Source organism: Lycium barbarum, chromosome 6, assembly GCF_019175385.1.
Source record: "Lycium barbarum isolate Lr01 chromosome 6, ASM1917538v2, whole genome shotgun sequence".
NCBI lineage: Eukaryota > Viridiplantae > Streptophyta > Magnoliopsida > Solanales > Solanaceae > Lycium > Lycium barbarum.
This window is the reverse complement of record NC_083342.1, coordinates 386,889-399,202: the sequence shown is the minus strand read 5'-3', so window position 1 is coordinate 399,202 and position 12,314 is coordinate 386,889. Positions and strand designations below refer to the sequence as shown.

Below are 12,314 nucleotides of genomic sequence, written 5' to 3'. Positions count from 1 at the left end.
TGTTGAATTACATTTTGATTCAACTTTGAAGTAGTTTCTAGTTGAATTTGATTTAGTGCGGGTTGTAGCACGTTATTATATGTGCTTGTTGGTAGCTATTTGAGCTGGTTTTAGCAAAATATAGAACTGGCTTGCATTGTTGGTAGGTGGGCAGTGGCAAAAGTAGCAGAATGCTACCAATTGTTTTTTGCAGAAAACTGACCTCATGAGGTCAGTTATTTTAATTTCATTTTCCAGATTTTAAAGAAACCAACCTCATGTGGTTGGTTGTGTTCATATCATTTTGCACATTTTAAAGAAACCGACCACATGAGGTCGGTTGTGTTCATATCAATATCCAGATTTTAAAGAACCCGACTACATGAAGTCAGTTCATGATTGTGTCATTATTCATAAATTTATAGTTACCGACCTCATGTGGTCGGTAACAGAAAAATAAATAAATAAAATTTTCAATATACTAAAAAAAAAACTCATATAATTAACAGACCCCATGTGTTAATATACCGACCACATGTGGTCGGTAACAAAAAAAAAAAAATTCAATGTACCGACCACATGAGGTCGGTAACTTGAAAAAAAAAACTCATAATTTACAGACCCCATGTGTGCTTATACCGACCGCATGAGGTCGGTATGTTAATTTTTCTTTTTTTTGGACTAATCATGTATCGGTATGTTAATTTTTCTTTTTTTGGGACTAATCATGTACTGACCACGTGTGGTCGCTTTTGTCCGACCTCATGAGGTCGCTAATTATTTGTGACCAACCCATACCAGACCTACTTTTGTGGTCGGTTTTGAGGTCGCATTTTTTCAGAAACCGACCTCGTGTAGTCGCTTATATCAATTTTTTTTGGTCGGTTTTCAGCAGTTTTTTAGTAGTAAGAACTCAACCCAAAAGAATTAATAAGAGTGGACGAAGAGTTGCAAGGAACTAGGATACTATCAAGAACTTTAAAGAACCACTCAAATCCTTGAATTGGCAGTAGGACAATTAGAAGAATGATGTTCAACATAGATTATAGACGAGGCACTTTTTTTTTAAAAAAATATTTTCAAAGACAACGATTAGGACACAACTTTTAAAGTAAGTTGGCTAGATATCATTTGGACTCAACACAACCCTTACGTATCAAAAGACACGTCTCTTAGACTACAAAATAATATTAATAAATTATTATTAAAATAATACTTATATATCTCAATATATATTACACATATTATTGATCATAGTTAGAGATAAAGGTGTATACGAAAAGCTATGTGCTTATTAGTTTGACGCAAGTATCAAGACTCAAGAGTGATTTAGTTTTTTTGAAATTGAAACTCCACAATAAAACTAATATCTTTTCAGATAATAGTACTAGATGTCAAATAGAGCACACCCATTTCCTAAATTTTGAATGAGTTGTGAATTTTGTATTTAAATTTAAGAAATAATTACATGTGACTAAGTAATTAAATAAAAATATGACCTGGTCCAAGAGGCTTCTCTTCGTGTAAGCAGCTTGGCGTTGCTTTTGGTTCTCCATTTTTTTTGTTTACGTAAAAAGGAAAGGAAATATTGAATTTAAAGAATTCTTAAAATCTGTTTGAGCAATACAAAGAGGCTATGACATACTATTGCTAAAGGCTAGAATTGTGTGTATATATAGGGAAAGAAAGTGAGAAAATATAAAGAAGAAAAAGATTGACAATGGTCTAAATCTTAATAATTCGATCGACACCATCACATGAAGAATCTCTTTTTTTGCTTATCTTGGACCAAATCACTATTATTTACTTTACCGTTGGTTCTTATTTTGTTGTATTGAGAAAATTATAAAAAAGTATCGATACATATGCATTGTTCATACTACAAGAAATCGCTAACTTTTAATTCCTATAATACTTTATACTGTTAATCCAGACTTCAACTATGGGAATACACTTGGTATGTTGTTCTACTTTATACTGTTAATATATTAGGGAAAAATCCAAAATTACTCCTCAACTATTGGAAATTGATCAATTATACCCTCCGTTTGATGCTGGTATCAAAAATACCCTCACCGTCAAATTATTGGCTCACTTATGCCTCTATAACTAATATACTACCCGCTGTGATTTTAACCCATTAAAAAAGATTTCCTTCCTGACATGATTGTTAACAAGAATATGGACAATTTTGGTTATAGGTGATTCAATTTGACATTAATTAATCTGGAATCTGGAAAGTTTGAAGCAATTATATGGCCTCTGTTTTCCTTTGTCATACTCTAACCATGCAGGCTTAGAATTGTTTTTGTTCTAATTTGTTTTGCTTGGTAGTTAGCAAAGACCCTTCTATCAGGTTATTGTGTTCACAATGTTTAACTCTCCAGTTAACCGAGTGAATAACTTAAATGGTCATCTAACTATAGTAAATTCTTCATTAAACTTATGAAACTTTTATTTGGTCTGACGATAGAGAGCACTGGCTTCAGAAAACTTAGGACTCTTCATGAACTTCTGCACAGAAGATACGACGATTTCATTCTGATGAAAATTTGCTTTTTCTGAAATTATGTGCAAGCGATTGAATCGATTAATCTAAACTCTAATATGAAAATGTATACATTTTTTGGCTTAATATGGGGTTTGGTTTAGCCAAGTTGTTCATTTTGCTTAGATGGATCTGCTTTAGAGTCATTTCAGTTGATATAACTCTACGTCTAGCTCATTCATCCTTATAGTAGAAGAAAATAACTAAGTTTATTTATGAAACAAATAAAGATTTTATAAGAATTATTAAGTTGGACGATCATTTGAGAAATTCGAAAGTTTAGTTATGATGTGGCATCATCTTTCTGGCATTGAAAGTTGATTTTTCAGCTAAATGATTTTCTGGAATGTTAGGTTGGATAATGTTACGGGAGTTGATTGCTTATATGGTCACTTAACTATTGGAAATGGTGTAATAGAGTTACTTTTGTCTATTATATAATACAAAACTCACTCAATTATTGGAAATGGTGTAACAAAGTTTTTTCTTTAATTTTTTATTTTGTAACATAAAAGTCACTTTATCATTGCTATGTCACTCCACAATATACTCTTAGTGGGAAAGTATATTTTTTGTAACAAGTTAATGACGTGACACAATGTTTAAAAGTCAAAAAAAAAAAAAAAAAGACGTAAAACCCAACCAATTTAACCGGATCTTTTCATACACATTATTACCACCTAACCTTGGTTAAGTGATAGTTAATCTTTAGTTTTCGTCTGTTAAGGTTAAATTATATTGTTTCATTTGGTGTAATCTTATGCGGATAAGTATTTACATGTATGCTTCCATGGAGGTCGGTGTCACTTTTGATTTATTTTTCAGGAAATATAAAATAAAAAAGGAATTTTTCTATTGGAAACATGAATTTTGCATTAATAAGCTTTGACAGGTTTTATACAACAGAATGACTGACATTTTTTCAGTACCATATTGTTAATATTATTTCATGATAAGAAGATTCTATATATCATTTATATAAATGCAGCAATATCCTTATTAAGCTACTTGAGGGAAGACCATGAGGGGCTTGTTCATTTCGAATCTGATGCTGCTTTGGACATCAAACATAAGCTGAAGCTTTACCTTTCCATCTACAGAGTTAAAATGGTAAAAAAATAAAAAGTTAGGAGCCATATATAGCATCATTTAATTACATATTAAAAATTTTAAGACAATGGGAATAAAAGATCGATCATTGATTCGTTACTCGGTCGCGGCAATAAATGCAAATATAATAAACACTACTTCCAGTCCAATATTATTCGTTTGTCGTTTTGGTAAACTGAATTTGCTTCGAAAGATACTCCCTCTGTCACTTTTACTTGTCCACTTTTGACTATGCACACCCCTTAAGAAATAATAAACGAAGTGTATAATTTACCAATGTATCCATATGAATTGGTGCTTATTTTTATGGGATTTAAAAAATGATTTGAAGTGAGTATTTAATACACTGGGCAAAATAGGAAAAAATAAATTGTCTTGTCTTGATATGCTAAAAGTAATAAGTAAAAAAGTGAAAATCTATTTTTAAAATACTGAACAAGTAAAAATGAACGGAGAGAATACTTGTTTTTAGAAAAAACAGGAAGTATTTATGACTTCTTTTCAAAAAAATCACCTTAGTTATGCTCTAAAAATAGTGGAGTGCTAATTAATAAGTGAGATTATATTTTTAGACAAAGACTCTAATAATTAAGGTTATTTAATGTCTTTGGCTTATGCAATAACTGCAAAAGACAGATAATATGGACCAGAGATAATATATGCGTTTCAAAATTCTTCAACTATACTACATTTGCCTATGTATCTTATTAGAGAGAGAGACCTGAAAGTAAGTCTCAAGCTTAGTCTTTAGAGTAGCATACTCTTGTTTCACTCCTTGGAATGTGTTCTTGCACCTGCAAAATTTGGTCCATAAATAATAAGGTTAGAAGCTTTGTACACTGACTATAATACTTTTGTACAATCAGATTAAATTACATGTAACAATTAACATATTTATAGCAACCATGAGTTGATAATTAACTTTAGAGTAGAATAAATAACTTCTTAACCTTTTCAAATATTGTTGTTACATCAAGGAAACTAGCTATTAGTAGGACAAGGCAAGATACTTTACCCTTCTATATTTTTTGCATTACAATACTCCTGAAACTGAGAACATTGTCTTTTTACTCTTCTAGCACCAATGCTGCAACAAAAGTTCTAATATTAAATATTGTAATTCATTTAGTAAAAAGAAATACATATATTAAAGCTTATGGGTACTTCTAGAGTTCGAGATGTCTAAGTTTAGAAGCAATAAAAAGCAATATTATTTGTCGAGAATACCTTTTGAACAAAAACGGGTTCAACGTGATAACTTTTACATATTTATATTTTTTTCTTGCATTATCAGGTTACCTTAGACGTAATTAGAGGCAACTAGCCATAATTAGTGGAACTAGTAACAAGAAAAATAAGGTAAGCAATATTTACAATGGATTAAATTGCACTAATATGGTATAAAAAAATTATTTACACTATCAGTAAATATGCGATAAATCCTTAATTAATAGACATAACCAAAAAAAGAAGGGGGACAATTTGAGAAAGGGAAATTTAATGATAAAAGTATATATGGAGATACATGCATGCAAATGAAGCAGTATACATAATCTTAGAAAAAGTCATGATACAACCTCCCAAATGATTAGATTCTCCACTACAATTATATATTTGTCTAGGAATCAAGAAAAAGAATTACTTTTTTTGTGTGTAGTAAAGATAAGGATATTCTTTAGTGATTCAAAGTGGAAAAGTAACCATTCTGCAAAAAAAAAAAAAAAAAAACCGATTTGTTCAATTACCTTTTCGGTAAAGTTACTATAAAACAACTAAAATGTTGGGGAAAAAGAAGCTGCTAAATTTGAGGTGAAAAAATGTGGAGATCAGAAGAAAAAAGAGGATTGCAGAATCATGCAAAAAATGACTAGAACGTCTAAGTGGAATATGAGAATAAGAATTTTACTTGTTTTTTCAACCCTACTGAATAATTGGTTGATTATTATTCACAAACTTTTATAGTTTGACGATATTCAAAGGGAGGTCCAAATGTGGACCTAAATAGATTCATTAAACTTTGACTATCTTTTTTGTTATTCTTTGAAAAGGCAAATTCATAACGTAAGTATAAAATATATAGGATCTAAATTTATATGCATCAATAACATATTAATTTTATATTATTAGTGTATTTTAACATGTTATAAAATGCTATTTGATAATTTATTCTAGATTACCAACTAAAATTATAATAGAGAATTACTTGCAATTACCTTTCAAGTCTGATCTATTGTGTAAATAGTTTTTGTACCTTCAGTACATATATAATATTCATAAACTCTAAATAATTATAGATTGTATTATTGTGAACTTGGACATGATACCTTGAGCTGCTACCCTTGAATTGGTACATCAAATTATCCAGCCTAGCAAAATCATGGGGTCCATTTTCCCTGCATAGAACAAAAGAAAAACAATATTTGGGTAACCATTAATTACAAATATTACAATTTCTTATATAGTTTCCTGCATGATGTATATATTTTAAGTGGTGCTGAGGAATTAGAGAAATGAATTGGTGAATGACACGGGGAATTAAGTTGGGGAAAAATGAGTTTTGCCCTGTTTTTTAAGTGATATATCACGTTGATATTATAAACAAGATGAGTTGTTGACATGTTTATATATATACTTATTCATGACAATTTTATATATATGTCAGCCTACTTGTAATAAACGAGACCAAATTTAGCATTTTGCGGTTCTTTTCATTTTCTACATGCAATAATATATAGGCACAACAAAAAATTAAAGTTGAGGCGGTTTAACAAATAACTTGCATGTCAAGAAATAAGATTTTTTCGTGGCGATTTCTTTAGTTGTCACAAAAATGAACGTCTTTATTACAACTCGAAGTGGTCGTCACAAAAAGCGATAGTTTTAGTGACAACCCGTATCTTCAAGGATGGTATTGATGATTATACATTTTTTTTCAATAGTGACAACTACACTTGAGTTTTCACAAATATTTGTCTTTTCTGCGTAGAAAAAGATTTGCTGAAAAAAAAATTGACTTACCTAAGCATTAGTGCTTATGATTCCATTTTTTTAGATAATCTAAAAGGGATCGAAGTTAACTTGATTAACACTATTATGACTTATGATATTCATATAAAAAAAACTTCTTACAGTGCAAGTTCAATATTGCGAATAAATCTGGCTGAATCTGTGTAAAATAGCTTGACAACTTCTTCAACAAAGTTAGGGTTTGCATCATCTTGCAATTCTTCAAGATGAATAAATTGTTCATCAAGGTATCCCTGCACAAAAATACTAGTTATAATTAAAATTATTCACCTTTGTAACAAATAAAAAATTAAATTTTATTCACTAACTGTATAAAATATTATTTATAACTATAGATTCATTATCATTTGACCGACTCAAACAAGTTATCTGCATAAATTAGGACGGAAGAAGTAATAGTTTTTTAATCCTAATAAGTGAAAAACTCAAACTGAAAAAACTATTCCATCGTCCAATATTTACACCAAACTACATTAGCTTATTATAGTTAAGGGATAGCGTGAGATGATAATACATATTATTGACCATAGTTAGAGATAAAGGTGTATACAAAAAGCTTTGTGTTTATTAGTTTGACTTAAGTATAAAGAGTGGTTAATTTTTTTTGAATTTGAATCTCCATAAAAACTAATATCTTTTCGTATAATAGTGCTACATGTCAAATAGAGCACACCTATTTCCTAAAGTTAGAATGATTTGTGAATTTTGTATTTAAATTTAAGAAATAATTACATGTGACTTAAGTAATTAAATAAAAATATGACCTGGTCCAAGAGGCTTCTCCTCATGTAAGCAGCTTGGCGTTGCTTTTGGTTCTCCATTTTTTTGTTTGCGTAAAAAGAAATGGAAATATTGAATCTAAAGAAGTATTAAAATCTGTTTGAAGAATACAAAGAGGCTATGACATACTATTGCTAAAGACTAGAATTGTATGTATATATAGGGAAAGAAAGTGAGAAAATACAAAGAAGAAAAAGATTGATAAATGGTCCAAATCTTAATAATTCGATCGACACCATCACATGAAGAACCTCTTTTTTTTTTCTTCTCTTGGACCAAATCCCTATTATTTACTTTACCGTTGGTTCTTATTTTGTTGTATTGAGAAAAGTATAAAAAAGTATTAATAAATATGCATTGTTCATGCTACAGGAAATCGCTAACTTTATCTATGAATTCCTAGCTCATTGGTAACGTTTCCAATGGCTTTTCCATCGGAAATCCCTTGCCGACGAGCCGATTTCCAACGAGACGATGTCGAAAATTAGTGATTTTCTAGCTTGATAGTGAATAAATATATGTATGTCTGTGTTTACTATATTGACTTTTGTTATTTAAACATAATAACTTAATATATTTTGAGGTAAAGATTAAGTATGAACAAACATTTATTATTGAAAAAGCTTAGTTCTCCTTGTTATCAAACTCTCATTTTCAGTCCATTAATTGACATGCTCTTGTATATACCTTCCCATCCATGATGGACACAAATAGAAATAACTGGACATCAAGTTGACGAATCTTTTGCTTGTAAAAGTTTTATACATTTTCAAGTGCCTTCTATATATATTCCAAGTCCTTTGTTTTAATTTCTCTCGAACCACTATGTTGAGCTGCACAACTTACTTTCTATCTTGACGAATCTTTTGCCAGTAAAAGTTTTATACATTTTCAAGTGCATTCTATATATATTCCAAGTCCTTTGTTTTAATTTCTCTCGAACCACTACGTTGAGTTGCACAACTTACTTTCTATCTTACGCAGTATTAGATTTTCGTCTATGGAATAGTATACATTACTCTACCTGTTCCAAGCTTAGCGTTTGCGGAATAACAAAGAACAAGAAAGTAAAGGACACAATAATTTTTATGTGGAAACCATCCAGCTCACAAGGGTGAAAAAAACACGACCAACACCTCTGTAAAATTTTCCCAAAACCTGTAAGCCTGTGCAAATTCAAGTTACAAACTCTGTAACGTAGGAACTATACTCTAATTCCTATCTCAACAATCTCCCTGAGCCCACTCCAAGTTATCTCAACTTGGAGTTGAATTTGGCCAATTGTGTATATCTATAATTTATGCTTCTATGAAAGCGGATAAAGGTATGTCAATTAAATGTCCAAAATATAAGAAAAAAACAAGGCATGTGCTTTATTCCCCTTCCACCAAATTCAATGAAACCAAATAGAACCCATTGACCTCTCACTATATATCCCCTAGTATGGCAAAGTATTAAAGATTCGTGGTCACATATATATATATATATTTACCTTTATGGAAGTGGGTGGATGGGTTAATAAATTAAAAGGTATCAGAATATGATTGGAGGCTATCATTTTCCTTTCAAAAATTGGTCTGTCTTTCCAATCATTTTCTTGTATATGCTGATGATAAGGAATAAACTGTACTATATATAGGAATATTATCATCTTATGTGGACATCTTCTATTATTAAAAATCCAACTCTCTTAATTGTCATTTGCAGTGATGAACTCAAAAAAAAAAATCAAAAATTAATACTACATAGATTGATATAGTTAATTATATAGAACTAAGTGGAGAAGCATGTCTACTACTCTATTATGTACGCACTACTAGTAGACATATTAATATTGCTGGCACCAGCGAAGAATTAATAGCCTTAATTATAGGGCACGTTAAACTATGATCTCTTCACAAAATTAGGTATTTTATGAACATATTTACTAAAGCTGATCTAATGGCATCCTTGCTACAAAAAGATTGGCGGCCGCACTTGGTGGAAAGCTTAATTATTTACATAGAGGAACATGGATCAATTCTCACTTAATGTTTTTTTTTTTTTTTTAGTGGTGCACCCATGTTCAAGAAGTTCTAGATCCACCTCTGACTGTCACGGGCTAGGTTTTACTGCATGTCAATTCTATTGTATTGTTTTTGTAACCAAAAGGAACGGAAGCTTGTGTAGAGGGGCATGCAAAACTACTCTTTCAGTGGTAGGCCCACGCCCACTCACTCGCATGCACATATATTTGTGCAGAGATCGATGGACGTACAATGTATAATATATGGTTCAACTAATCACAATAATTTTGAGAGCATACTTGTCAGCTGAGGTCAAGTTTAAGAGTCTGTTTATGCATTATGCCTTTCTTTAGTTGTCACAAAAATAAACGTCATTATTACAACTCGAAGAGGTCATCACAAAAAGTGATAGTTTTAGTGACAACCCTTAAGGTCAAGGATAGTATTGATGATTATACTCTTTTTTTCAATAGTGACAACTACACTTGAGTTTTCACGAATATTTGTCTTTTCCGCGTATAAAAAGAATTGTGTGGAAAAAATATTTGACTTACCTAAGCATTAGATAATCTAACTGGGATCGAAGTTAACTTAATTAACACTGTTATGACTTATGATATTCCAATAAAAAAATAACTTCTTACAGTGCAAGTTCAATATTGCGAATAAATCTGGCTGAATCTGTGTAAAATAGCTTGACAACTTCTTCAACAAAGTTAGGGTTTGCATCATCTTGCAATTCTTCAAGATGAATAAACTGTTCATCAAGGTATCCCTGCACAAAAATACTAGTTATAATTTAAATTATTCACCTTCGTAATAAATAACAAATTAAATTTTATTCACTGACTGTATAAAATATTATTTAAAGCTATAGATTCATTATCATTTGACCAACTCCAATAAGTTATCCACATAAATTAGGACGGAAGGAGTAATAATTTTTTAATCGTAATGAGTGAAAAACTCAAACTGAAAAAACTTTTCCATCGTCCAATATTTACACCAAACTACATTAGCTTATTACAGTTAAGTGATAGCGTGAGATGAAAATACATATTATTCACCATAGTTAGAGATAAAGGTGTATACGAAAAGCTATGTGTTTATTAGTTTGACGTAAGTATCAAGACTCAAGAGTGATTAAGTTTTTTTGAAATTGAAACTCCACAAAAACTAATATCTTTTCATCTAATAGTACTAAATGTTAAATAGAGCACACTCATTTCCTAAAGTTAGAATGATTTGTGAATTTGTATTTAAATTTAAGAAATAATTACATGTGACTAAGTAATTACATAAAAATATGACCTGGTCCAAGGGGCTTCTCCTCATGTAAGCAGCTTGGCGTTGCTTTTGGTTCTCCATTTTTTTGTTTACGTAAAAAGGAAAGGAAATATTGAATTTAAAGAATTCTTAAAATCTGTTTAAGCAATACAAAGAAGCTATGACATACAATTGCCAAAGGCTAGAATTGTATGTATATGTAGGGAAAGAAAGTGAGAAAATATATATAAAGAAGAAAAAGATTGACAAATGGTCCAAATCTTAATAATTCGATAGACATCATCACATGAAGAACCTCTTTTTTTTTCTTCTCTTGGACCAAATTCCTATTATTTACTTTACCATTGGTTCTTATTTTGTTGTATATATATTGAGAAAAGTATAAAAAAGTATCGATACATATGGATTTGTTCATACTACAAGAAATCGCTAACTTTTTATTCCTATAATACTTTATACTGTTAATCCAGACTTCAGCTATATATGGGAATACACTTGGTATGTTGTTATTGTTGTATTTTATACTATTAATATATTAGGGAAAAGGTCCAAAATTACTCCTCAACTATAGGAAATTGATCAATTATACCCTCCGTTTGATTCTGGTATCAAAAATACCCTCACTGTTAAATTATTGGCTCACTTATGCCTCTATAACTAGCATACTAGCCGCTGTCATTTTAAACCATTAAAAAAAGATTTCCTTACTGACATGTTTGTTAACAAGAATATGGACAATTTTGGGTATAGCTAATTCAATTTGACATTAATTAATCTGGAATCTGGAAAGTTTGAAGCAAGTATATGGTCTCTATTTTGCTTTTTCATACTCTAACCATGCAGACTTAGAATTGTTGAACTCTAACCATGCAGGCTTAGAATTGTTTTTCTTTTGTTTTGCTTGGTAGTTAGCAAAGACCTTTCTATCAGGTTATTGTGTTCACAATGTTTAACTCCCTAGTTAACCGAGTGAATAATTTAAATGGCCATCCAACTATAGTAAATTCTTCATTAAACTTATGAAACTTTTATTTGGTCTGACGATAGAGAGCACTGGCTTCAGAAAACTTAGGACTCTTCGTGAACTTTTGCATCTGAACAGAAGATATGACGATTTCATTCTGATGAAAAATTACTTTTTCTAAAATTATGTGCAAGCGATCGAATCGATTAATCTAAACGCTAATATGAAAATGTATATACTTTTTGGCTTAATATGGGGTTTGGTTTAGCCGAGTTGTTCATTTTTCTTAGATGGATCCGCTTTAGAGTCATTTCAGTTGATATAACTCTACGTCTAGCTCATTCATCCTTATAGTAGAAGAAAATAACTGAGTTTATTTAAGAAACAAATAAAAATTTTGTAAGAATTATTAAGTTGGACGATCATTTGAGAAATTCGAAAGTTTAGTTATGATGTGGCATCATCTTTCTGGCATTGAAAGTTGATTTTTCAACTAAATGATTTTCTGGAATGTTAGGTTGGATAATGTTATGGGAGTTGATTGCTTATATGGTCACCTAACTATTGGAAATGGTGTAATAGAGTTACTTTTGTTTATTTTATAATACAAAAC

General features: G+C 30.5%; 1 protein-coding gene across 1 annotated transcript; it reads right to left on the bottom strand.

The window, feature by feature from the left end:
- Positions 1-3,382: 3,382 nt before the first annotated feature.
- Positions 3,383-7,585, bottom strand: LOC132599426 (histidine-containing phosphotransfer protein 4-like). The gene is made up of 6 exons (XM_060312801.1): positions 7,429-7,585; positions 6,767-6,897; positions 5,962-6,030; positions 4,653-4,724; positions 4,359-4,431; positions 3,383-3,621 (listed from the first exon to the last, which is right to left on the bottom strand). Exons 1-6 carry the CDS (start codon positions 7,483-7,485, stop codon positions 3,610-3,612), a joined length of 414 nt encoding a protein of 137 aa, XP_060168784.1. The 5' UTR covers positions 7,486-7,585; the 3' UTR covers positions 3,383-3,609.
- Between the last annotated feature and the right edge of the window lie 4,729 nt (positions 7,586-12,314).